The 27,118-nt window shown below is 39.4% G+C and overlaps 2 protein-coding genes across 17 annotated transcripts in view; both read left to right on the top strand.

Moving 5' to 3' along the window:
• CCNB1IP1 (cyclin B1 interacting protein 1) overlaps positions 1–11,010 on the top strand; it is a 21,942-nt gene extending 10,932 nt beyond the window's left edge. For all 15 annotated transcript variants that reach the window (XM_069097695.1, XM_069097685.1, XM_069097689.1 and 12 more), the window contains 3 exons: positions 1,958–2,309; positions 7,418–7,751; positions 10,142–11,010. In XM_069097695.1, the coding sequence (XP_068953796.1) occupies positions 2,013–2,309; positions 7,418–7,751; positions 10,142–10,344 (834 nt within the window). In that variant the 5' untranslated portion in view covers positions 1,958–2,012 and the 3' untranslated portion in view covers positions 10,345–11,010. The remainder of the gene's footprint in view (positions 1–1,957; positions 2,310–7,417; positions 7,752–10,141) is intronic.
• A 1,865-nt stretch (positions 11,011–12,875) lies between these two features.
• TTC5 (tetratricopeptide repeat domain 5) lies at positions 12,876–26,664 on the top strand. 2 transcript variants are annotated; one of them, XM_069097678.1, is made up of 10 exons: positions 12,876–13,019; positions 14,970–15,102; positions 19,607–19,818; positions 20,212–20,362; positions 20,883–20,974; positions 23,271–23,327; positions 23,719–23,865; positions 24,040–24,254; positions 25,278–25,422; positions 26,037–26,664. In XM_069097678.1, the coding sequence occupies exons 1-10, from the start codon at positions 12,891–12,893 to the stop codon at positions 26,154–26,156; spliced, it is 1,401 nt and encodes a 466-aa protein (XP_068953779.1). In that variant the 5' UTR covers positions 12,876–12,890; the 3' UTR covers positions 26,157–26,664. The 2 variants fall into 2 exon arrangements, with proteins under 2 accessions (XP_068953779.1, XP_068953780.1); XM_069097679.1 differs by lacking the exon at positions 23,719–23,865 and having other exon boundaries at positions 12,890–13,019.
• The last annotated feature ends 454 nt before the right edge of the window (positions 26,665–27,118 follow it).

Raw genomic sequence — 27,118 nt, 5'->3', positions numbered from 1 at the left:
TTCTGGCGGGCTCAAGTAAAGTAAATTTTTTCCTTTTGGTGCTTCGAAGTTGCCATAAAGTGCTGAAACCCAAGTTCAAAACCCTCCCGCGTCAGTCAAATCCCGCCCCCTCCCTGCGCCTCAGCATCCCTCGCGGTCCTGGAAATCCTCCCCCAGGTGGAAAGTCTCAGAGAAGTTCCCCCTTCCCCATGCCCCGACCCCAAGCCTCTGGCGGAGAGAGACCCAGTGAGCTTTTTACCTCAGTCTCCTCACCCTCTCCTGCCCCTACGCGGCTTCTGGGCCTGGTCCCATGTTGGCTTTTCATAAAAGCTGAATAGGATTCTACTTCTAGAGCTGTAAGAAACTTCTGAGGCATTCCAACCCAAGCCCCCTTTTTACAGATGCAGAAACTGAGGGCAGTCGCAGGATCATAGATTTAGACTTGGGAGGGAGCCCCGTCCAACAGCCTCCTTTCACCCCAGCCCCTCCCTGCTGTTTACAGGTGAGGAGACTCAAGGCCGGGGAGCTGGTGCCATGCCCCAGGTCTCCCAGGTAGTCAGCATGAAGGGTGGACTTGATAGTACTATCAAGTCCGGTGCTTCCTCTCCACCATATTTTATGAATTGAATTGAAAATTGAGCCGCCTGCTTACAGTGACCAAGCCCTGTAGGACATGTCCCCGTAGCTCCCGTGGGACTCTGCGGGATGGGGAGGGCTTTTGCAGGGGAGGACATGCTCGTTGTCTGCAACCGATGATTTTTTGGCAAAATTTATCAATTTTTTTTTTCAGTAAGCAATTGGGGTTAAGTAACTTGCTCAAGGTTATGTGGCCAGTTATTTTTTGTGTGGGTGCCAAATATCTGAGGCGGGAACCGATCTCGGGTCTCCCTATGCCAGGTGCTCTTACTCACTGCACCACCTGGCTGCCCCAATTTATCAATTTCTTAAAAAAAAAAACCCCAAACCCAACCCATCTTTTTTCAGTCAGTGTGGCATTGCAACTAGTGTTGTGGATGGGGATTGGGGGTCTGATTCCACTGGATTGCCGGAGAAAAACTTAGAGCTAGGCAGTAAGACTGGCAGATAAATAGTATCTAGCTTTGGGATAAAATACCAGCCATGTCAGTCAAAAACCAGCAACTGTACTTCAATTCTGTTACTCAACATCAGTGTAATCTCTGGGCCTCAGTTTGTGTGGGTCTCCTGGATTGGTTTTAATTGGTTTATTTTGGTTTTATTGGTTTTTCATGGCACTATGACATAGGGGGAAGGGAAAGAAACAAGCATTTAAGTGTTAGCTGTATGCCAGGCATAGTGCAAAATAGCTCCTTTGATTTGAACAGCAACCTGTGAAGTAGGTGCTATTATTGTCCTTGTTTTACAGCTGAGGAAACTGAGGCAGAGGATAAGTGATTTGCCTAGGGCCAAGTGCTTGTTTGAGGCAGGATTGGAATTTAGGTCTTCTTGACACTAGGCCCAACTGTGTCACCCACCCACTCAAAAAAAATAAGAGAAAGTGATGGATTTGGTGTCAGTGTACCTGGGTTGGAATCCCAGTGCTGCTGTTTACTACTTGTGTGGCCCTGGGCAAGTTATTTGACCTGTCTGGGTCTCAGTTTCCTCATTTAAAAAATTGGGGATTAATGAAAATTAGATATTACCTAAGGTTCCTTCAAGCTCTAAATCTGTTTTTCTGTGATAAAATCAGAGACCAGCAGAAATTCTAGTCCATATTTTATAGATGAAGAAACTGAGGTCAGGATTAAAGAGACATTATGGGTAATTAATGGCAGAACCCAGTCTCTTACCTTTCAGTTCAAGGTGCTTTCCATTATAAGACTTTGCTGAGGGAGGTACTGTCTGTGGACAGAGAAAAGTCAATGTTGACTGCCCAAAAAGAGCCAAGTAGGCTTGTTAGTCTTATTCATTCTTCCATTTTCTTGACTCTAACTGCATATCTCATTTGATTCCTCCTTAGAATTCCCTTCAGCATTTTGGAGCCTGAGGGAGGGAATCATTGTTACCACTGGAATATGTCTATATGTGAAGACATGTTGCACTGTAATTATCGAAAGTGTCGCATCAGGCTCTCTGGCTATGCATGGGTAACTGCTTGCTCACACATCTTCTGTGACCAGCATGGCAGTGGTGAGTTCAGTCGGTCTCCAGCTGTCTGCCCTGCCTGCAATAGCACCCTTTCTGGTAAGCTAGACATTGTTCGAACAGAGCTCAGTCCCACAGAGGAATACAAAGCCATGGTGCTGGCAGGTTTGAGACCAGAAATTGTTTTGGACATCAGCTCCCGAGCACTGGCCTTCTGGACATATCAGGTAAATTGTGGCTGTTACTCTTCCTTTATAGAGATTATGCCTTGAGCTATCTGTGGGCATTTTCCTGTTTGCTAATATATGTGTATTTCTTCTTGTTTGTTAAATCATGAACTTTCTGAGATCTCTAATTTTTTATTTTGAAATGCTACTATATATTTTTGAACATGTTGTTATGTACTATATATGTATTTGGATTAAAACTATCCAGAAGTTACTTTTATGATGATGCTTACACATTTCATAACAATATTGATGGAATCCTAATAAAGCTGCCCCCAGCCCCAATATTCAAACTTCATTATAGGCCTTACCCTATTGAACAGCAGGCCCACTGTACCTACCTGCCTCCCCCCCCCCAATGTCCTAACTTCTTTGTATATGCCTCACTGCTCACTAGAACAACATGTGTGTCCCTGAACTCTTAGTTCCCACAGAAACAGCAGGTGTGTCCATATGATGGGAACCTAGCTACTGCCTCTACCTGGTCACTGCCCCCAGACCCATTCCCACAGAAATAGGTGTGTTCTTGTATTCAGTCAAAACCACATCATCCATCTTGACCAGTCAGAGGGCAGAATGACCAGAATGTTTAACTACTGAACCATAGATGGAAATCCTCCTCCATTACCTAATCCCTTAACAAACTCCTCCTACCTTTTTTTTTTTTAAGCAATTGGGGTTAACTTACTCAAGGTTACATGGCCAGTTATTTTGTGTGGGTGCTAGGTATCTGAGGCTGGAACCGATCCCAGGTCTCCTGACTTTGGGCCAGTGCTGTTACTCACTGTGCCACCTGGCCACCCCTCCTCCTGCTTTTTTAATATTAATGATATTCTTCAATTCTATGTAAATTTCTGTTATGTAATTGCATCTTTACCCTATAAAAATCCATCTTGCTTTCTCTAAAGTTGCTGGTTCCTATAGCCCGCTTCATGAGAGGTGTCAATCTCAATAAATGCCTATACTTAGATTAGAGGTGGTCTGACTCTGAATTATTTGAGATGGTTCTACCATAACACATCATGGAACCACAACAGTTTTGGGGTGGACAGAGCCTCCACTTCAACAGAAAAATATAGTTTGAATACCATAAGGAATGAATCTATAATTTCATTCGTTAAAGGGAAATCCTAGGTGAGGAAACTTGTTTTACTAATGAAGGCTGGAACCCTTTTATAGTGTTGCCATGAACAAGAAGGTTAAGTGACTTGCCCAGGGTTACTGTATGTGTCCTTATTGGGGCTTGGAACCAGATCCTTTTGATTTAGACATAGGGGTATGGAACCTGTGGCCTCGAAGGTCCTCAAGTTTTGACTGCATCCAAACTTCACAGAACAGATGCTTGCTCTTCATGGACTACAACACACATCTTCTCCCCTAAATACCAACTTTCAATAAATTACTGCTATTTACTAAAAATAGTGGCAACAGAGGATGAAGTATAAATCCATAGGGTTCTTTTCTGTTGATGTCCTTTTAAAATCAAAGTTCACCTCACGGAGGAAAGTAGTTGTCAAGTTGTGGAACTTTATATTTAAGGGGAGAGTCTTATAAATAACTAGAAGGAAGCAGTTTACTCACACACACATACACACACAGAATTATGTAACTATCCTGTAAGAACAAGGAACAAAGGAAAAGAATAGCATGAAATATGTTAAAAAGCAAGAGAACTTGGCTTTCAGTGGCCATTCTGTAAAACTGAGCATACTATATTATGGGAAAATATGATTCTTGAATGAGATTTAAAAACTTTAAATATTTGTCGATGAAAAATATAGAAATGAGAATGGTCTTTGCCATGATAGTTTTGGATATTTTCTTGATTGCTTTTTTTAAGTTAAGAGCCATATTTTTTCCTAATCATTTAGTATCTTCCTCTTTGTCAGGTGTCTTGAGAATCAATACTTAAACATACTGAAAATTCTGTTGCTTCTAGCTCAGACCTCCTTTGTATATACTTGGGTCCAGTTCCTTTTCTGATCTTGAATTTCTTTAGGACTATCTCTGTCTTCAATAAAGTACTTTAGGAATTGAAATTTTACAATGCAAAATGTGGAGGTCCAACTGTCATTTATGGAGAAAATAATTTGTAGAAATCTTAATATATCTTTTCGATTTGTTTGTGTTTATCCTTCTAATTCGATCCTTTTTTTGTTTTAGGAGATAATCTGACTTAATTAGTTCTTATTCCAAGCTTCTATAAACTAATTTTTCCCACCATTTGCTTCTTTTTGTTTTATAAGATGGTATTGCTCATAATTTTTCCCTGCCCTCCTCCTGGAGGTTTTTTTTCCTGCAAGATTTTACAAACAAGTTTATACTCTAAACTAGGTGTGATCTTTTAGGAAATCAAGTTCTTCATCTCTAAAATGAAGGGGTTGGTGTAGTTGTCATCTGACGCCTCTTCCAGTGATAGATCTGTGAATACATGAGCCAATGAATTGCTTTAGGAAATTATGTTAGTCTATTTAGATATCTGTTTCTTTATATATTTCTCACTTATCAGCTTCAACAACTTTTTAAAATGTAACATGTAAGAATTGCCTCAGTTGCATACCATGTCTCATTTTCACTCTTCTAATTTGGCATTGATTTTGATATTTGTTCTAACATGTCAGTGGTCTGATTTTATATATAGGCAGCTGATTTGGAAATTATTCCCACATATATTAATTAGTCATTTCCTGTTAGAACATAGTCACTTTCATTGCTTATGGTGATTTTATTAGGTGTTTTACCATGTCCAGAAATGAATAATTTTCTTCTTGAAGAAAATATTCATCAATATATAGGCACAAGGCACAATATATAATATCCATGCCTTTGGGCTTTTGTGTTTTGATGCCTGCATCAAAATGGGCACAGGCTGAACCAAGAAGTGTAGAATGATGAACACGAGCCAGGCGGGATCTGTCATAGCAGTTCCGATTTGTTGATTAGAGGGCAGGGTTTAATATCCTTATTCCCTTGCATGCATCTATGTCTGGGTCACTACTTGGTTATGATGTCCTAAACTCCTGCAAGTCAGGAAGAGATGGTGAGCCAATCTTAAGACATAATATAGCCTTCACAGGAAGCTGGCTTGGGAGAAATCCTGGACCAGACTCTTCCCACGTATGGACTGAGTCAGAAACTGGCCCTTGACAGTGTCTCTTACTTTTGAACCATGTTTTAGAACATATTTTTTCCCCATCTTCTCCATGACCCACCTTTGTATTAAGGTTACTATGTATTAAAGAATATGTTCATTTACTTTGAAAGGTCTTAATAAGTCCTCATAATTTATCTCTCTTCTTGCTCTGTGCCATAGATTTTGGTGCTTAAGCTGCTATTATCTTTCTGATGTTCTTTTTGCTTGTTTATCATGAATACTGCAAGGTGAAATGACCAAGTGTCCTATGAAATGTTTCTCCTTGCCTTCGGATACATAACATAAGCTCTGTCAGTTCCTTCACTGGCCACTTCAAGGAGAACTTGTTGAACTATCTTTCCATTTAGCTATAACATACTTTTGTCTTCTGATTTCATTTATAGTTAAAATGTCATTGTTTATGTGATTTACTTCTTTTAGTACTCAGACCATTCATTAATTTCTAGACAAAGATCTCATGTGTACTAATAGTGAAGATAATATTTTAGACAGTCTAAAAAAATCTGTGATTCTTAGCAACATTGACCCTCTTTTCTGCCATTATCATGGCAGAAGAAGGTAAAGGGCCACATAGGACTACGGACTATTTTGTTTTTTTCTTATTTCATATGTTTCCATGGCCAAAGAATTCATCATTAAGCAGCTAGCCTACTCATTGGTGATGAATATATCCATACTTAGCCAGTTTGGTTCACAAAAAAGCAGGTATAATCTTTTGCCAAAATCATATTGATATGTTTTATACCCTTGAATAAATGAACCAAATATAAAAGTCACTATTAAATTCACTAGTGATAAGAAGAAAAGGACTGGGAAAAAATCTTTATATAAATATCTCTGATAAAATTCTGACACATAGAATTGGCACATATAAGAGTAAATATCATTTCCCAATTAATAAGTGATTGATGACTATGAACAAAGAAGGAAACCAAACTAAAAATAACCTTATTTAAAATGCTCAAGATTGTTATTAATGAGAGAAATGCAAATTGAAACAGTTCTGAAATATTATTCCATCTATTAGATTGTCAAAGATAGTGAAATTCAGTGTTACTGAAGCTATAAAAATAATTACACTAAAAAAATAATTACACTGTTTCATTGCTGGTGGAACTGTGAATTGACCTAACCTTTTCCAAAAAGATTATGAAATCATGCAAGAAATGTTAGAAAATTGTCCATGCTCTTTAACCCTGTGATCCTGTACTGACTTTATATCCCTACAAGGTTATTGACAAGGAAAGACCTATCTGTATGAAGTATCTCTAATAATTAAATTTTTACTACCAAAAAATTAGAAATAAATTGTGTATCTAGGAATTGAAGACTGAACAAATTGAGGCATTTGAACTTAATGTATTAATACTGTACTATAAGAGATGATGAATATAAAGAGTTCATAGAAGTAGAAAAAGATTGGTATGAAGTGATACAGAATGAAAAAAGCAGAACCAAAACAGCAATACACACAATTCCTATAAATAAGTAAATAAAGATAACTTAGAATGGAAACATAACTCAGTAGGAAAACATTGGAGAATATTGGTACTAACTCATTGATACTATCAATTGCTATCATTTTTAGGTTGTTTTACTTAACTTTCTTCAGGGATTCCATGTGAGGGGGATTCAACTGGAAGCAACTAAAAGTATTCTAGGGATTTGTATGGTGTATTGAAACACAAGTTATCAATGAAAAAAATGTTCAAAGAAAAATAGGACCATCTGCTTTTTCAAAAAGCAACAACTAGGGAAAAATATGACATTGGCCAAGGTTAGATTTATTGAAAGGATAACCATGCCTTAACTTAGTTCTGAAGATTAAAGTTATTATCTTTCTTTCCTTTGTGCATTCATTTATTTCTCTGTCACTTGTGCAAACTTTTACAACATGCTAAAGAGGGTAAAATTTTCATTCTTTAATAACTTTTCCTTTTCTCATTCTGAATAGGTACATCAAGAGCGTCTTTATCAAGAATATAATTTCAGCAAGGCTGAGGGTCATCTGAAACAGATGGAGAAGGTATATACTCAGCAGATCCAGAGTAAGGATGTGGAGCTGACTTCTATGAAAGGGGAAGTCACCTCTATGAAGAAAGTGTTGGAGGAGTACAAGAAAAAGTTCAGTGACATCTCTGAGAAACTCATGGAGCGCAATCGCCAATATCAGAAACTTCAGGGTCTCTATGATAGTCTTAGGTTACGAAACATTGCCTTTGCCAACCATGAAGGCGTTCTGGAACCATCCATGATCTCTCAGCCAGCTGCTTTTGGCTTCCCAACAGGTAAGGGCAGGGTGTATCATAAGCAATACTTATCCTTTAAACCAGCTGTTATATAAGATGGACAAGTAGGTCATTTTACTTTCTTCATTATAAAACAGTCAATGTAATTGACACTATAATTGTACTTCTCTATTTCTAGGAATTTTACCAATAGAACTAGAAGCGGAACTCAGGTCTCTTGTATTCTACCCATAGTATACTGTCTGATAAATGGTACTGTCTGATAGACCTTTGCTATAATATACATACACACATATTTTATATATATATATGTATATATATATTCACACACATATGTATATATGTATGTACAGAGAGAGGTTAGCTTAATTTAAGAGTTCATTTCTGTAGCTGTTCTGATTTAGGTAGGCAGTATAATTTATGAATAGCTCCACCTAGCTGTGTGGGAGCAATTGCATTACATATTTAAGTATAGAAAAGTACTATGTATATTGAAAATATCTTTCTGGCTTCGTTCTCCCAGATTAAGTCTGGCTACATTTCCCCCTTTAGGATTCTACAGGTTCAATGGTCTCTTCTCTATTCAAGCTCCCATTCTGGGGATGTTCCCCATACTATTAGACACCAGTGACTGGTGCCCCAATTCCATTTAACCAATTAACGTCAATTAGCTTTTACAAAGGGCTATTTACTTCAAAGATATGATAAGAACAGAAGTATAAATAATTTCCCTCAACACCTTGAAGGGCATACTTTCCTCTTGGTCCCATCAAGTTCATATTCAAGTGTGACATCACTGATTGATCAGCTACTACTGGATTGGGTTCCAAAGATCACTCCATCTTAGGATACCACTGCTGGGATGGCTGAAAAGCTCAGTATGGACTTTGACTCCTGGATCTTGGGTAGCTTGATCCCCTGATCTTTCAAAACTCACAAGGTTATACCCTCCAACAAGTGATCAAGCACTGAGGCAAAGAGCTATGGCCCATATTCACAGCAGCATATGTCAGTCTCAGATGGGAAGGGCCCAAAGCATCTCACCTCTTAAGTGTTATTATCTTTCAGTTGAGCACTGACAGCTAGAAGAAGTCAGCTGAAGAGAGGGTAGATCAAGAGAAGGACTTGTCCAATGCCATTTGAATGCTTACCCAGTTCTGGATCTACACTGCAGCCAATCAAGAGGTTCCTCTGTATTCTGTGGTTAATAGCAGGAACCAGCTACAGAGCCAGTTATTTCTGGGTGTGGTGCTAAGTATCAGAGCCTGATTTGATCCCCGGTCATCCCGACTCTGGGGCCAGTGCTCTTACTCACTGACCCACCTGGCCTCCTCTAAGCAATTGGGGTTAAGTAACTTGCTCAAGGTTACACACCCAGGTGTTTCTGAGTGGGTGCTAAGTGTCTGAGCCCAGATTCAATCCCAGGTCATCCCGACTCTGGGGCCGGTGCTCTTACCTGCTGTGCTACCTGGCCGCCCCATATCTTCTTATTCTTCAAAGTTTCTTCCAAGGCATTTCTATGACTTATAATGAGAATGTTAATATTGCTAAGACAATAGAATATATACTCACTGGACACTGGACAAATATTTCACATTTAGAGTGATGAAAGTTAAATTTAACTTGTATAGGCAAAAACTTTTTATCCTTCCTCAAACCTCCCAGGACAGCCCTTCCTTCCATGCTCTCAGCTGAGTACCTTGCCTCATACTTCACTAAAAATTTGAATCCATTTGCTTAGAGCTTCCTCTTCTCTCTTCCTCCTTTTCTCACATCACTTTGATGCCTTATAATACTATATCCTTCACTCCTGTAATTCTTAAAGAAATGACTTCATTTTTTTCTAAAAGGAGTACATTGTAGAATATAACATTATATCAGATATTTAAAACAAAACAAAAACTTATATAGCATGTCTTGTGAGTAGTATATTTCACTTCAGTCTCCTTAGTCCTCTACAGAAAATTGTACATTGAAGGTTGATGCTCAGAATATTACTAAGCAATGTAAAAACCTGAATCATCTAAGAAAAGATGAGTTATTTGATTTAAAAATATATTAAACACTTACTAAAATCAAGGCACCGTATTGGGGGAAAAAAGTGAAAGTTGTAAGAGTTCTCGTCAACTCTAATTTTGTGATAATCATAAGCACATTCTAGTTCTACCCCAAACCTATGTCTTTAATTTTCCAGACTACTTTTGATTTGGAATCAAAGGCTAGGTATGACTGAACAATTAAACAGAAATGTGCCAGGCACATTGGAGGTGATTATAGACCTCTTATCACTGAAGATTATATATTTCTTCTCAGAGGATTGAATTTTAGGTTTCAGTCAACAATATTTATGGAATGCCTATTATCTATATATTCTTAGTCTGCAAGAAAATAAGTATTTAAATTTTGTTCTGTTCTTTCTTTTTCTCCAGGGAATACTTCCAAGTTTCCTGTGGATATGACACCAATTCGAAACTGGGGCAGTGGGGATGGAGACTTCCAGTTCAGACCATTTTTTGTGGGCTCTCCCACAGCAGCTGAACCTAGCAATAACTTTTTCAGTTTTGCTTCTCCCAGCCATGAAGCAGTGCCACAGCCAGGTGGTAGCAGAGCCTTTAAAGTGAAAAGAATGTAGCCCATCTTGGAAACAGAGGGCAAAGTGAGAAAGGGAAATTAATAATAACCATGCTGCCTACTGTGCCTCGTTCTTCATAGTTGAAGTCACTAAGAATCTAGTTTGCTTTCTTGCTCTTCTCTGGTGGTTTCTAATAGAAAGTGGACCCGAGTTTTGGTGTAGCCATTCTTATTGCAAGTGTTGTTGCTCATTCCTGAAGTTATCACTTTCCTTGTGCTATTAATTCTACAGAGTTTACTGCTTGCTGTGAGAAACTTATGAGGATGGAAGTTGGCTTTGGATTCTGTTCTTTTGCCAGTCTATGTTATTTTGAATAATCAATTCACTGTTTTATTAAACTCAGTTTGATTGTGAACTGTTGCTTATTTGTGATCAGTAGTATTCAGACAAATGTGGGGATGCTGTTATTTAGAACAACATTTAGCTTACTGTAACTATCTGGCTTGTGTGGCCACATATTGCTATATCCATATAAAGTCTTAAATTTTGTAATGTCTCTGTGTTTAGTAGGTGATCATTTGTGGCTTCTTTGTGTGTGTGTGTGTAGTTATCTGAGTATGTAGGTTCTAGTATTTATGTGTGTGCATTTTATTTTACACCTGCATCTTTGTTATCATATTTATGTATATCTCTTACTTGGGAAATACATATGAATCTATGATTAGATGTTTTTGGTATATTTTGGTATTTATGTGTCTCTTGATATGTTTACATGTTTGTGTGTCACTGTGTCAGCATGTATTTGAAGTACATTCATTCATGAGTATATAAGTGAACATCTTATTGCATTGGCATTTGTTTGTCAAGTCTGTTTTCCAATTTAAAACAAGTCAGACTGATAAGGATTATTATTTCTTTAAGGTGGTTCTTAGGTATCCATTTCAGTATGAAATATACACCCTATTTTTATCTTATTTATTGTCTCAGTTTCACTTTATTAGGGACATACACACACATACATATATATATGTGTGTATGTGTACATATATAAGTTTTCCTAACCCTATACACAAATTTATATAAACCATATATTATAATAGCAGCTCCCTTATAGAGCTGTTGTAAACATCAACATATATACACAACTATATATCATCCATCCATCCATCCATCTATCCATCCATCCATCCAGTGCTTTGCAAATCTCAAATGCTAGCTGTAACCAACACGCAGTTCATTTTAGAGATGACATTAAAATATCTTTTGAAGCATAGTTTCCTGTATGCTTTTGTCAGAGACCAAACATTTTTAACTTTTTCCACAAACAAGTAAAAATTAAACAGGTATTTGTTTAAAGGACAGATTCTCTGACTTTGGAGCTTCAGGAAGGTATATATGTTGAAAAGACACTAGTTAAGGAATTACAACATTTAAGTTCTCATTTAGTTTTGTGACTTTGAGATGCTCTGTGCCTCAGTTTCCTTATCTGTAATATAAGTAGATTAACTGGTCTTCTGTTGTTTTCCTCTCTAATTTTAAGATACATTTTTTTTGTAGATTAGGAAGAGGAATAGTGAAATTTTTCTTGGTGTTTTAGTAATACAAATAAAAGAATAATTGACATTGATATAGTGTTTTAAGGTCTGCAAAGACTTTCCAAAGCCTCAGTTGTACCTGACAATAACCCTACCTTTATCAGTCAATCAACATTTAAGTGCTTAAAATGTGCCAGGCACTGCTAATTGGCATTTAGTGCCAAAATGAATATATCTGATGTAAAAAGATCATAGGGGCAGCTAGGTGGTTCAGTGGATAGAGTACTGGCCCTGAAGTCAGCGGGACCTGAGTTCAAATATGGCCTCTGACCAGACACTTGATGCTTACTAGCTGTGTGACCCTGGGTAAGTCACAACCCCAATTGTGTCAACAAAAACAAAGATCATAATGGAATGTTGATGTACCCAAAATAAGTCGGGGATGTTTTTATTTGATACTGGGGGAGAGGGAGTATAAATGAACATCTCATCTCATATATGAGCACCATATTTGAGCACCAAAAGGCCTTTATAAGAGTACCTTCAGGTTTTGTTTCAGTTAAGAGAAGTAAAAATGGTTGCCAAGAAAGTGGGCGATAGCTTTTGGAGAGCTCTTAATGTGCAAATCTCCACCAGTGCAGAATGGCACACTTCTCATCTGCAACCCACAGCCCCAGTGCCTGGGGTCCTGAGAAATTCCGTGACTTTGCCTCAGGCTCACACAGTGACCATAGGATGAATGTGTCCCAGACAAACCTGGAACAAGGTCTTCCTGACTCCCCTTTATGCTGCCTCTCTCGTCCCGGCTCGCTATACATGAAAGTGTATGGAATGGACTGGCCTGCAGTTAAAATGAGACATGAGAGCACGGTGGCTGTAGTTTTGGGCCATACCGTACATAATATACAATGCATACATGCTTACAGGCTTACGGAAGTACGCCAAAACATGCGCGTAAAAATATGCCTCCCCGCCCCGGGGTTTTGTTTGCAGGCAGTTGCTGGGGCACAGACCCCATGGGCGTCCGCTGGGCGCTGCGCCACGTGCGCTGGGGAGCCTCCCCTCCTCTAGATGTCACTGTGGTTCCGCGCGAGTTCCTGTTTCTCTCTGGTTGTAGCTCTTGGGGAGGGGAGGGCTGTAGCCGGAGGAACGATGGCTGAAGAAGAGGAGGAAGCCAAGCAGCCCGTACAGCTCTTGCAGGTAGCGGCCGGGGCGAAAGCGCTTGGGCTACATTGGTTTCGTGGTTATGATTCCGCGCGCCCAGCCATGCTGCTGGGTAGATGCGGGGTGCAGTTACTCTACAAACTCTTTTCCGAGTCGGGGGCCGTTACTGGGGGTGCGGAAGCGCCCTGGCCCGGGGGTGGGGGTGGGTGGGCTGGGCTGCAAAGCTTCCTGGGTTAGGGAAGGCGTGGAGTGGGGGTCCTGTTTATGTATTGGCAGCTGCGGGGGCTGGGGGCGGGGCGGGTCCTGCTGCCGGGATGCTCTGCCGGCTCCGGGGCACCCCGTGCTATGCCAGGGGCATTGCCATTTCGTGCTCTGGTGGAAGGGGCATGGTAGGGAGATTTACTAGCCTTGCTGTACGTTTTTCAGATAGGCATTTGGTGTCTTTTCCCTCCAACCCATTGGATTCCCTCCCCCCCTCCTCCCCATACAATACAGTTCCTTACACCTCCCGATTTCAGCAAGTCCACCTACCATGCGCTTGTAAGACTGTTTTGGCCCCCTTTCCTCATTCCCCGCACTCCCCCTCCTTTCAGCCATGAAGCTGGCAACAGTGGAGACAGTTTTGTGCTTCTCGTGCCTCTGGTTTTTGTTTCGTTTTTTTTTTTTGTTTTTGTTTTTTTTTTTGGCGGGTCGGGGGTGGGGGAGGAGAAGTCATCTACTTCAGCCTTCCGAGCTCTGCTGTAAAGAAGTCCTTAGGACTTAAAAGTGGCTGAGACAACCAGCCTCCCAAGGCAGGTGGCTGTGAGTCGGTGTACCCGTTAGTTTAGTTTTGCTTTAATTTACTTTATAATAATCTAACATAATCCCTTAGGTTCAGAAACTCAATTCCTCATGGTTTAAGGCAGTTAAAGCTTAGATGCTAGATCTACAATATAGCTCATTTATAGTCTTTTGAAGACATTTACCACCGTATTTCTAACATTTGTGAAAACTAGTTGAAGCAGTACCAGTTGTAACCATATCTGGTTTAACTTATTCCCAAGGAACTTGGTTTAACTTTTTTTTTGTTTTGTTTTGGTGGGCAGTTAGGGTTAAGTGACTTGTCCAAAGTCACACGACTAGTAAGTGTGTCAAGTGTCTGAGGCTGGATTTGAACTTAGGTCCTCCTGACTCCAGGGGCTGGTGCTCTATTCACTGCACCACCTAGCCGGCCCTCAACTTTGTTTTTTACTTAAGAGAAATTTTAAAATATAGTAATGGTATAGTGAAAAGAATGTTGGATTAGGAATCTGAGAATTTGGTTTCAAATCCAGGGTCTGATACTTTTTACCTATAAGGTAAAAGGCAAGATACCTTTTTACCTGTAAGGCCTTGGGTCATTTAGACCTTCTGGGCCTCAGTTTTTCCTAGTTGGATCAGATAGTCTCCAAGGTTCCTTCCAGGTCTAAAACTAAGATCCAAAGATCCCTGTTAATTAGGATTGGTCAGAAGAGGAGGAGATAGGTTAGAGATTGGGGGTGCCTGTGGTACTCAAAGAATGCCCCGAATATTGGATATTATTTGTACTGGATATTCTGAAGCAACCGTATAGAGGATAGACAGAAAAGGGGGCATATATAAAGCACAGAAATAGAAGGCAGATAGAAGAAGAAAGGAATAAACTGAAATTATCTATCACAAGTTAAAAAGCTGGGAAAAAGTTGTTGTTTTTGTTTTTATAGACTTCTTGGGACTGGAAGGGACCCCTAGAGGCCACCTGCCCTTCTTAATGGAACCCAGAAAAATTGCCTAGTATGTATGCCACAAAAATTATGTTTTTTTGTGTGCCTTAGTTTCAGGCCCTAGCCAAGAGTAGTGGAACAGATAAGTTTGTGATTGAGATCCAGATCCTCAAGACAAGAACATATCCACAGATTATTGATAAGGGAGAGAGAAATGTTACTTTTTATGGAGTATAATGATGGCACCATCCCTATATTTTTTAAGGAGCTGGTAGACCAGCTTTATTCATTTCGGGACCACTACTTTGAGACACATCCAGTTGAGTATGCTGGTCAGAAGCATCAGGATGTTCGAGAAGAAATGGAGAAGACCCTAAGCAAGATGGAAGAAGCAGGAGGTATGGCCCTCAAGATTCAAGATAGAATGCCAGCGTTCCTTTGCCAAGGAAGTGAGAGGGCCTCTTCCTCCTTTTGTATATTCTGTAAAGGGGCCACTACTAGTTGGTCAAACAAACAAGTCTTTCTGATAGGTATAGACCATAGCTAATTCAGGGAGTTGAAAAAGCCCCATACCAAACCTTCCAATCTTTTAGTTCCTTTCACCCTTGGGACACACCACTGTGATGTGAAAGGGCTCACTTCTTGTCTAGAGTATTTCAGTAATCTCCTTGCCTTCACTGTTCCAACCTGAACATAGTTGCCAGAATACTTTTCCTATAGCAGCTTTTACTTAGAAACCTTTAATGACTTCCTATGCTCTTTAGAATAAAGTCTAAACTATTTGGCCCTTCATGACCTTTCAAAACTTCACTAATTCAGTAAGTATTTATTTATTAAGTGCCTCCCTTGTACCAGACATTCTTCAGGTTCTGGGAATATAAAGACAACTCTCAAGTTTAATTGGGAGGAAACAGTATCTGCTTAGAAAATTAAGTGCAAAGTATGTACAAAGTAATTTACAAGAAGATATTAACAATTGGGAGGATCAGAATAAGCTTCTTGGAGGAGGTTGCATGTAAATGGAGCTTGGAAGAATCTATAATCAACATCTGCTTGATTCTACAGTCTGGCCTCTGACTTTTATCATTCAACCAAAACTGCTCTTTCCAAAGTTACCAGTGATCTCTTAATTGCCAAATCTAATGACTTCTTCTCAGCATCCTTCTTCACTTCTCTGCAGCCTTTGACACTGCTGATCACCCTTTTCTCCTTGATGACACTTTCTACTCTCTAGGTTTTTGGAACACTTAATTTCTCCTGATTCTTTTCCTCCGCATCTGACATCTTTCTTGGTCTTGTTGGAGCTTCACCAAGGTCATGCCACCTAACCATGAGTGTTTGCCAAGGCTCTGGCCTGCCTGTTCTTTTCTTCTCCCTCTAAACTTGTTTCATTTGTTTGGTTTTTCCAGGTTTTCCTTGTTGATCTCATTAGCTCCCGTAGATTCAATTGTCATCTTTATACTGATAATTTCCAGACCTACCTATCTAGCCCTAACCTTTCTTCTGACCTCTAGTCTCACATCTCCAACTACCTTCTAGACATTTCCAGTTGGAAGAGGGAAAGAGTCCTCTCCTCTTCTAATGTCCTTATTACTGTTGAAGGTCCTTTCATCCTCTTGGTTACCTGGACTCAAAACCTAGAACTCCTCACTCTCTTTCATCTCCCATATCCAGTCACTTGCCAGGTCTTTAGTGTCATAACATTTCTCATATGTGCCACCTTCTCTTTTTTTGACATTATCACTACCTTGGTCCAGACCCTCTTCACATCACCCTTGGCCTCTTGTGATAGTCTGTTGATTGTATATGATTGTGATAGTCTTGTAGTAGTCTTTTTGCCCCAAGTTTCTCCCCACTTTAGTCCATCTTCCACTCAGCTTTCAAATTGGTCTTCCTAAAGTGAAAGTTCTATACTTCCTAAAGTGAAGGGTTGACTATGCCACCTTCTACTTAATAAACTGCAGTAGCTTCCTATTCCTTTAGGATCATATAAAAAAAAATCTCCTCTTTGAGCTTCAGAAGCCCTTCACAACCTGGCCTCCTCCTACCTTTCTAGTCTTCTTAGATCTTAAACTCCTCCACCTCCCCCACCCCCCATGTACTCTTCAATCCAGTGACACCAATTTCCTTGCTGTACTCAAACAAGATACTCCATTTCTGGACTCTGGGAATTTTCACGGGCTGTCTTCCATTCAAGCAGTTCTCTTCTTCTTCATCTCCTGGCCTTCCTTTGAGTCTCAGCTAAAATTCCACCTTCTATGAGAAGCCTTTCCTTGTCCATCTTAATGCTAGTGCCTTCCCTCTGTTTATTGTCTCCAATTTATCCTGTTTGTATGTTGTTTGCTTGTTGTCTTGTCTTATCCCGTTAGACTGTTACATCCTTGAAAGCAGGTACTGTTTATATATGTGTGTGTGTGTGTGTGTGTATCCCCCATATACAGTGCTTATCACAGTGCTTGGCATATGCTTAATAAATGTTTATTGCCTGACTGACTGAAAGAAGCTAAGTATTCTGTGAGGTGGAGGTGAGGAGGGAGTAAATAGATTTCAGACATTGTGAACAGTTTTTTGCAAAGGCACAGAGGACGGATGATTTGTTATGGACAGGAAACAATACATCGGCCATTTTAGCCAGAATATGCAATGTGAAAGTGAGTCAGGTGCAGTAATCCTGGAAAAAACATATTTTGAAGGACTTTAAATGTTAAACAGGGGATATTAGAGTAGGGATAAGAGGGAGCCAAAGAGCTTCTGGAGGGACATAATCAAACCTTTGCTTTAGGAATATCAATTTGTTGGCTCTATGGAAGATGAATCAGAGAGGGGCATAGACTAGAAGCTAGAGAAGCTGATCTACTATTCCCCTCTGTTTCAGCCAAACTGATATATTTATTATCTACCAGCTATGCCATACAGTCCTGTTTCTTTGCTCTTGTTTGTACCATCTTCTTTGTCTAAGATACTCTTCTCCTTTTCCATTTTTTAGGTGTTATTCTTCCTCTAAGAACTAACTTCTTCCTTGAAAATTTTCCTTATTCTTTATATTAAAAAAATTTGTATAAGCATAAGCCCTCCCTACTACTGGTAATATAAAAACAAAACAAGAAAAATAACACCTCATAATAAATATGCATAGTTCTCCAAAACAAATTCCCACATTGGTCATGTCTAAAAGTGTATGTCTCATTTTGCAGTTTTGGTCCATTACCTTTTTGACAAGAAGTATTTCATCTTCAGTCCTGTGGACTCATGGTTTATTGTTATATTGATCAGAATTCTAAAGTCTTTCAGAGTTGTTTTCTTTATAGCACTTTTGTCTTTGTTTTGCTCACTTTATTCAGCATTAGTTCATAGCCAGTTTCCTCTTAAAATGTACATTTTGTCTTTTTTTATGGCACAATACTATTCTTTTCCATTACTTTATATACCATAATTTACTTACTCATTACCCAGTATGAGGGCACACCCCTAGTTTCCAAATTTTTACTGTTAAGAAAAGAGTTGCTATCAATATTTTAGAACCTTTTCCACTTTCTTTGATCTCTTTGGGGTGTAGACCTAATAGTGGTACATCTGGGTCAAAGGGTATACACAGTTTAGTTACTTTTAGGGCATAGTTCCAAATTACTTTCCAGAATGGTTAGAGCAATCTACAGTTGCACCAAATGTATACTAGTGTGTCTGTTTTCCTGTAACTCATCCCAAATTTATTGTTTTCTTCTTAGCATATTTGCTATTTTTGTGGGTATAAGGTAGAGCTTCAGAGTTGCTCTAATTTTCATTTTTCCTAATGATTAGGAATGTATTTTTCATATGGTTGTTGATAGCTTGGATTCTTTTTTTTTTTAATTTTCAGTTTCAAGTTCTTTCTCTTTCCCCATTCCCTCCCTCAACCATTGAGAAGGCAAGAAATTTGATACCCATTAATCGCATAAAATCAATCAAAACATATTTCCAGATTAGCTATGTTCCTCCCCCCCCCCCAAAAAAAAAGGACAAGGAAAATAAAGAAAGGAAATAAAAATATGCTTCAATATTCACTTTGAGTCCATCAATTCTCTTATCTGGTGGTGGATAGCATTTCTTATCATGAGTTCTTTGGAATTCTGGTAGATCATTGTATTGATCAGAATTACTAAATCTTTCACAGTACATTGTACTAGTTCTGCTCGCTTCATTTTACATTGATTCATATGTCCTCTCAGATTCCTCTGAAATTATCCACTTCATCATTTCTTACAGCACAATAGTATAGTATTCCATCAAATTCTATGCCATAACTTGTTCAGTCATTCCCCAATTCATGGGCATCCCCTCAAGTTTCCATTTTTTGCCACCCCAAAAAGGACTATTATAAATATATTTGTATATGGATGTTTTTCTTTGATCTCCTTGACATATAGACCTGGTAGTTATATGGCCAAATCAAAGGGTATGCACAATTTATAGCCCTTTGGGCATATTCTAGATTATTCTCTAGAATGGTTAGATTAGTTCATAGTTCCAACCAACAGTGATAGTTTGGATTCTTGAAGACTTTCCTCAACCTTCTATTTCTCTCCAGGGAACTCTTGTAGCCTTTAGTTATTTGTACCATTCATTTGATACTTTGCATATGATGCTTTATGCTGGTGTTTGTCTTTTTTATGTAAATGACCTAGTTTTATGTACACTTCCCAGGTAAACTATAAGCCCCTTGAGGACAAGGACTATATTTTAACCTGTAATGATTTATCACCCCAGTACTTTGTATAGTGTTTTGCACTTAGTAGAAATTCAGTACTTTTGCTGATAATAATTTCCCCTAAGTCTTTCCACTTGTGTGGAGCTATTCCCTGGGGAAAAGATCACTTTTACGATTATCTCAGATTTCAGTTTCTTTCACCTTTTCCTCCTTTATAGGCTTTTCCCAGGAAAAGGCCTTTGTTCTTATGCTGACAGGGAAGGCTCTGAATGTGACTCCAGACTATAGTCCTCAAGCTGAGGAGCTTTTGTCGAAGGCTGTGAAGCTGGATCCTGAGCTGGTGGAAGCCTGGAACCAGCTGGGTGAGGTGTACTGGAAGAAAGGGGATGTTGCAGCTGCACACACCTGCTTCTCTGGAGCCCTCTCCCATGTGAGCTTCCTGCTATATTTACAGGAATCACATATGGAAAGGATGAAATTCCTCTGCTGTCTGGGAATTCCTCTCAGTGCATGAAAGCCAGGTTGAAACTAAACCAGAATTAGAAGACTAGAAACAGGAATTGAGGAACAAACCTGGAAGAGGGAATGAGGGACAAAGGCCTAAGAAAGGGAGAAGGTAATGGATTTGGATGAGGGACAGCCAGAAATGAAAACAAAGATAGATATAAAACTGGTATAGGGGGATGGGAACAAAGAGTGATAAAAGTGAGACTAAGATTAGAAATGAGAGTGATGAGAAGGTGGACTCAGGGAATATGATTTTTGAGAAGGAGATGGGGTCAGGAGGGTTTGGGGATTGACTGTATATCTCTTTCATTTGTAGTACAGGAACAAAGTCTCTCTGCAGAATTTGTCAATGGTGCTTCGTCAGCTGCGGGCCGAGACTGGTGAGGAGCACTCCCGCCATGTCATGGACAGTGTCCGGCAGGCCAAATTAGCTGTGCAGATGGATGTTCATGATGGCCGTTCGTGGTGTGAGTTCTTTTCTAGAGCATTCCCTGTCTTTTGTTTTGGGGCTGGTAGATTTTTCTTTTGATAAATCTGGGGGACCTCCCTGTTGAATTATTATGAGGAGAGAACTATACTATTTAAGTACACTTAATAGTCCAAACTGTTCCCACCCTCTATTCCTTGGGTCTGGATTTAAGTATTTATTAACTTCTAGTCCGGGACTTTCTAAACTTTTTTGAGTCATGGAACCATTGGTCATCTGGAGGGCCCATGGACCTCTTCCCAGGACACTGTTTTTAAATGTATAAAACAAAATACCTAGAATTGCAAAGGAAACCAATTATATTGAAATATAGTTGTCAAAATATTTTTAAAAACCAAGTTCTTAGATCTTAGGATAAGAACTCCTGCTCTAGGCTTTCTAAAATGAGACACAGTCACCCTAGACATGGGACCAATGGGAATTGAAATGGGGTCTGGTGCTGATTATAGATAACTTGGGTTTGTGCTACTTATTTAACTCCTTTTGTATTTCTTATTCAGATATCCTAGGGAATGCATACCTTTCCCTCTTCTTCAACGCAGGCCAGAACCCTAAGATTTCCCAGCAAGCGCTTAGTGCTTATGCCCAAGCAGTGAGTATTAATGGTTACCTGGAACAGACAGAGGTGGAGTAGCAACAGATTCTTAATATAAATAATTGTGGCCTTTCAATAAATAGCATCAGAGACATTTACTGTCACTTTACAGATTTGGGTTTACAATGTTAGTCATTGAGTTGTTTTATTTCTTTATATGCACATGCCTGTGGTGCAGAGAACTGTCATCAGCTGCACGGCATGAGACAATTGGCCAGACTTCCCTTAGGCTTATTAACTGAGTCAAATAACCATAGCATGCACTGACATCAGTTTTTGCTCTTTCTATAAAAATTTAATTCTACCACCTTATAGTAATTACTTGCTTCTTAATAATCAGTTACTAACATTTCAATACACATTTTAAAAACACTAAAAAACATTTAAGCTAATGATATGTGTATTTGTAATTTAGTAATCTAGTCTTGGAATTTTTCCAGGTTTAAGTAGAAAAACCTTAGATATACCCTGAATCCTTTCTTTGTGTTAAAGTTCTGGTAGGACATAGTTCGGAGTTTCAGAATCTCTTTTCCCCTAAAAAAACCCTTGCACATAGATAGCTTCCTTCCATCCTCTAACTGCTTGCTTACGTCTTAGAAAGCATTAATTTGCCTTTCTCACTCTCCATTTAACTCTAAGAGCCTTTTTGCTACTCTGCCTTTTCTGCATCTTTTTCTTTGTACAGAGAGATTACTTTCAACATCATATTTTTTGCATAACACAGCTTTGCTTCTGTTAGCAAAAGAAAATTATAGCTACCTTGTGTCCACTTGTTAGCTCTGCAATTGTACTTTTCCAGTACCTTTGTCCTGATGAATACTTTACTATTCAAAGAATAGATACCTGATGAATACTTTACTATTCAAAGAATAGATAGGGGTCATAGTAGTTTTCATAGCAGGTTTCATAATCTTACTCTGCCAGAGACTCTCTTTTAATTCATAAAAGATCCTTTTCTCTTTCCCCTTCTTTCAGAACCTAGATTTTAAAACATATTTTAAAAACTGTAACATACATATGTATATATGCATATGTACACATACCCCTACCCACATGTGTATTATGTGTATAAGATTTCCTTCCTCTTTACATGTGTATTATGTATATAAGATTTCCTTCCTATTTGCTTGGCCTGTATATTCTCCTACTGGGAGTGCACATCCTTGTATTTCCATTTCATCTGTTATAACTAGTTTCAGGTGTCAGGTTTGGAGATTGGGTATAATTTTTAATCTGACTTTTAATAAGGTTAGGAAAGAAACATCTTTCTGGATGTGTCCAGTGTTACTTTGGACAGAGGAAATGAGTTAGGATGAGGTATACTTTTTCCATCTTAACCACAAGTACTGTGAAATTCATTGGCTGCCAGTAAATTGTTGATATTTCTCTGTCATTCATTGTTCCTTGTACTTTTCGAAGCCCTATTTATCCCTTTGGTCTCTAGTACATTTTCCCTTTTTAAAAAAAAAATTTTATTTTTTTGCTTTTTGGAGGGGGAAGTCAGGGCAGTTGGAGTTAAATGACTTGCCCAAGGTCACATTGGAGCAAGGTCACATGGGAGCTAGTAAGTGTTAAGTGTCTGAGGTCGGATTTGAACTCAGGTCCTCTTGACTCCAGGGCCAGTCCTCTATTCACTGCACCACCTAACTGCCCTAACGTTTTCCTTTTAAAGTTAAAACTGAGTTATATACTTTCCCCCTTTCTACCTCTTGCTTTGAGAACTATAATCAAATCAATACTACCTTTGTCTCTGGAAAGGGCATGTCACTGGACTGTTTTATTGTTCTACTTACCATTTGTGTGACTTTCTAGACCCAAATACCTCTTCCTATTAGAATTTAAGCTCTTGGAGACTGAGGATGATTTTTGTTTTGATTTGTTTCCTCAGGGCTTAACAGTGCATGGAATATAACTTTAATAAATGCTTTTTCATTCATTCACTCAAAATGCTTTCACATTTATTTATTTATTTTATTCTTACATCATTCTGTCGGTTAATTTATAATAATATTTAAAAAACATAGATGAAACAGTAGCATGGATAAATAAATGACAAGTTTTAATTTCATTTATCTGGTTCATTATGAGACTTCAGTATCTGGGTATTCACCCCTTCTCTTTGGTAGAGCTGTATCTAAAGAAGAAACTGCAGCACAATAGAAGGTGGATAGCGGACCATTTGTCATGGAGGGAAGTCTTCTATGAGGCCCCAAGCTTTATTTAGAGTGACCATTCTCATGTCTGAAAGAGAACTTGTTAATGAACGATGGCTTTTTTTTATATCTCACTGTAGGAAAAAGTGGACAGGACTGCCTCCAGCAATCCAGATCTCCACCTGAACCGGGCCACGGTAAGGCTGATGGTGTATAGCAGAGTAGGATTATAGCAAAGGTTGATACATTCATCTAGAGGAAATGCAAAGTTTTTTGGTTTATTTTGGTGGGGAGGGGAGTGGGGTGGTGGCAGCCCTATCTCATAACAGATAGGCATACTAGAGAGAAAGGGGAGGAATAAAGAAGGGGGAGGTACTGAGGGGAAATGATACAACTGGAAAAGGGAAGAAGTTTGGAAAGATTTGTGTTTATTTAGATATTAAATTAATAGCATATAAATGAGATAACAAAATATATGTATGTAAAGAACTTTGCAGACCTTAAAGTGCTATCCAAAGGTTAGTTACTATTATTGTTTGGTGCAGATATGATGGGAGGGAAGAATCTTGATCAATTCTTTATATGCAGCTATATAAATATGAAGAAAATTATGAGGAGGCCTTGGAAGGCTTCTCTAGAGCTGCAGCACTGGACCCAGCCTGGCCAGAGCCTCAGCAACGCGAGCAACAGCTCCTGGAATTCCTAGATAGATTGACTAGCCTCCTTGATAGCAAGGTATGATAGTCTGGATGGACTGACTCTCATCCTCTCTTTAATGGTAGGGTTATTGGGATTGGAATTGGGCAGTGTGGATGGCAACCTAGATAGAAGGAGTGGGGTGGGGATAGTAGAACTTAGGGGGACGGGCTAGACTTTTGACACCTGTTTTCTTTATCTTCATTATCTTAGGGTAAGGTGAAGGCCAAGAAGTTGCAGAGCATGCTGGGAAATCTTCGCCCAGCCCAGCTGGGGCCTTGTGGAGATGGGCGCTATCAGGCAGCCTCTGGACAGAAGATGACTCTGGAGCTAAAGGCACTGAATACATTGCAACCTGGCATAAACAGTGGTACTGTGGTGTTGGGCAAGGTTTTGTTCAGCCTTACCACAGAAGAGAAAGTGCCCTTGTGAGTGTCCCTAGTCTTAGTGGCTTCTGGGTAGAATTGAAAGTCACCTCGCTTCTCTTCACTGACTGTCTCAAGAGTGGTCATTGCTTGGATGAAATATGTCTTTTCCTTGTCCTCAGAGGGGTGCAGAGTTTAATCTGTGATGATCTTCCCTGAGTTTTTGCTTTTGTCCTATTTGGTAGGTAGGTCTTATTTCCCTGGGTCTTAAGTAAGGGAAGACTTAGCAGGTAGCTTTAAAGTGAGGTTTAAGTAAAGGGAGGAATATAACTTGGTTGGGGAGATTATCCCAGGTGTGTTGGAGTAAAAAGAGAAGGAAAGCTGTTGAGAAAAGGGCCAATTAAAAAAGGGCCCCCCCCCCAAAATCCCAGGGTAATTATGAGAAATAAATATGAGAGATACTGTGGCATAGTAGTGGATAGAGGGCTAGCCTTATGGTTAGGAAGAACTGGATTCAGGTTTTGGCATTTTAATTGTGTGACCTTGCAACAGTCTAAGACTACAGATTTCAGATGAGCTGCCTATCTGCATTGGTGTAGGGATTTTTTTTTTTCCATTCTGGGAGTTCCTTATACTGTTGAAAACAGGTTGTCCCTTTCTTCACCATCCTATTCTTTACCCCCAAAAGCATAGGAATTAAAGGAAGGCAGGCTGGTGGGGTGCTTTGTCAATTGAAATTTTATGTGGAAAACTTTGAGGAGTTAGAAAGATTGATGGAAGATGTGACTATAATTAAAATGACAAACAAGAAACATAGTTTCAGCCTCAACAGTTTGGTTGATGTTTCATCATCATAAATATTTTTTGAGTGTCCCTTAGATACATGGGGTGATCTAAAGTGTTTTGGGAAAGATACATAATGGTAATTTCCTGTCACCTGGATCTGCCTTCTTGGTGCTTATAATAAAAAAAACAATAGACACATGGAGCTAGTTTTAAAAATTTATTTTTCTAGTTTTTCTTCTTAAAACCCTTGCTTTTGGTCTTCTCTTCTGCCAACACTCTTCCATCTGTATTTCTTGGCAGCACATTTGGCCTGGTGGATTCTGAGGGGCCCTGTTTTGCAGTGACGGTGTATAATATGGTACAGAGTTGGGGTGTGCTTATTGGTGACTCTGTGGCTATCCCTGAGCCCCATCTCCGGCACCATCAAATCCAGCATAAAGGAAAGGTGGGTAGTGGGTCCCAGATCCTGTCTCTTGACTTCTTTGTTTGAACCAAGTCTGAAAACAGGGAGCTCAACTCTTATCAGGAGCTTAGGTATCCTGTTCCAAACCTGTATTGGGACAATGGCTCTTTGATAAAAATACCTCAACTTGTTTAAAACTAAGTGAATCTATGGGTCAACTTTCAGTGAATCTGTGGGTGATTCTGAGTTAGCTAGTGTGCTTCATTATAATTAGAAAAATGACTATAAATTTTTTTTCTGCTTTTCTTGGTTTCCTTAAAAAATATCTTGTCCTTTCAGTGCTCATGCTGGTCATTTTCCTCCTATTCCAAACATTTCTCTTTTATCTTGAGAGCATTGGAGAACTGCAGAATTCTCTCAGAATCCCTTTTTTTTTTTGTCAGTGTCCCAAATCCTTGTTCTCTCCAGTAAGGCTAGCAGTTACTCTCTGTTTATTCTCAGTTCCAATTGTAGCCCTGCCTGGGATAATTTAAGATTGAGTAGAGGTGCATGAATACTGAGTGGGAAGAGGAGTAGGAGGGGATGATGCGATCTTCTCTGGAATTTCCTACTACCCAAGAGCCCTACTGATCTCCTCTGTCTCTTGTTTCTTACAGAACTACTCCTTTTCCTGTATTCGTGTGGAGACACCTCTTTTATTGGTGGTAAATGGGAAGCCACAAGGTTCCAGCAGCCAGGCTGCTTCCACTGTGGCATATCGACCACAGAGTGAATGACTCTCAGATTCACATCCTAGGGAAGAAGTGGGGACGTGGAGAGATGTTCCAGGGAATGAAGAGGCTGGATTACTCTTACCCAGTGACTCAGAGGGGTGGGCATGTGTTTGGGTTGGATGTTTCCTTCTTTTGCCTTATTACATAACCTAGCTTCCCTTCCTCCAGTCCTTCTGTTGCCCTGTCTCAGCCCCTTTCAGCATCTGCCCCCTTGTATGGGGTACCATGTTACTTTCACTGATCCCTATATTTTGGGCTGAGATCATTGGATAGTTGTGAGTGCTGGGGCTAGACTATGGGGGCTGGGTCCCCAAGGTTTCTATTCCTGAATCCTCCCTTAGCTACGTGTGTATATATATTAGTTCAGTATTTATTGCTAGGGGAAGGGATGAAAATTTTTTATAGTTTGTTTTTTGACTGCTTTTTTATTTTTTATTTTAAGTCAGGGCTTTGCCCTTTCTGTGAAACTGGGGGCATCAATTAAATTCATTTGGAAAAAAACAAAACCAAAGCCATCTGTAGTTTGTTTAGTTTTGTTCTTCTTTTTTCCTGGTCCCACACAAGTTGACACAATGTCACTTTAGACTGTGTGAATAGGGGGGCTAGAGGGGAGTGTTAAGGCTTGTCTGGCTGCTTATTTGTGTTCAAAATACCTCCAGGCTCCAATATTCCCAAACATATCTTCCTAAGCAACACAGGACTTCTCAGTTATCTTAACCACTGTTCAGTGTTATGTCTTGCTGCTTTCCAGGCCACTAGTCTTTGTGTTTCCGTGTCACTACCATACTCAGAATCCCCCTGTAGAGACAGAATTAAGTGAAGAACAAACATTTAACACCAAAGAGATACAAAAGAAACAAAAGTGCTTTTGATTTCTTTAAGGCCCACTGCCTGGTTTTCTTTAGGCTGTGTGCTGATTTGGAGGTGTGCTTTTGTCCCAGGAGGGAAAGTAGTCCTACTTAGTG

The sequence above is a fragment of the Petaurus breviceps genome, unplaced genomic scaffold (genome assembly GCF_028583685.1).
Source record: "Petaurus breviceps papuanus isolate PSGF00001 unplaced genomic scaffold, PetGlider_PUasm1.0 37, whole genome shotgun sequence".
Classification (NCBI taxonomy): Eukaryota; Metazoa; Chordata; class Mammalia; order Diprotodontia; family Petauridae; genus Petaurus; species Petaurus breviceps.
This window is presented reverse-complemented; position numbering and strand designations above follow the sequence as displayed.

Coding starts and splice junctions, on each gene's coding strand:
- TTC5 (XM_069097678.1), top strand. CDS start 12,891: ATGTCACTGTGGTTCCGCGCGAGTTCCTGTTTCTCTCTGGTTGTAGCT. Junction 20,975..23,270: donor TTAGTGCTTATGCCCAAGCA/GTGAGTATTAAT, acceptor ATCTCACTGTAG/GAAAAAGTGGACAGGACTGC. Junction 25,423..26,036: donor AAATCCAGCATAAAGGAAAG/GTGGGTAGTGGG, acceptor TGTTTCTTACAG/AACTACTCCTTTTCCTGTAT.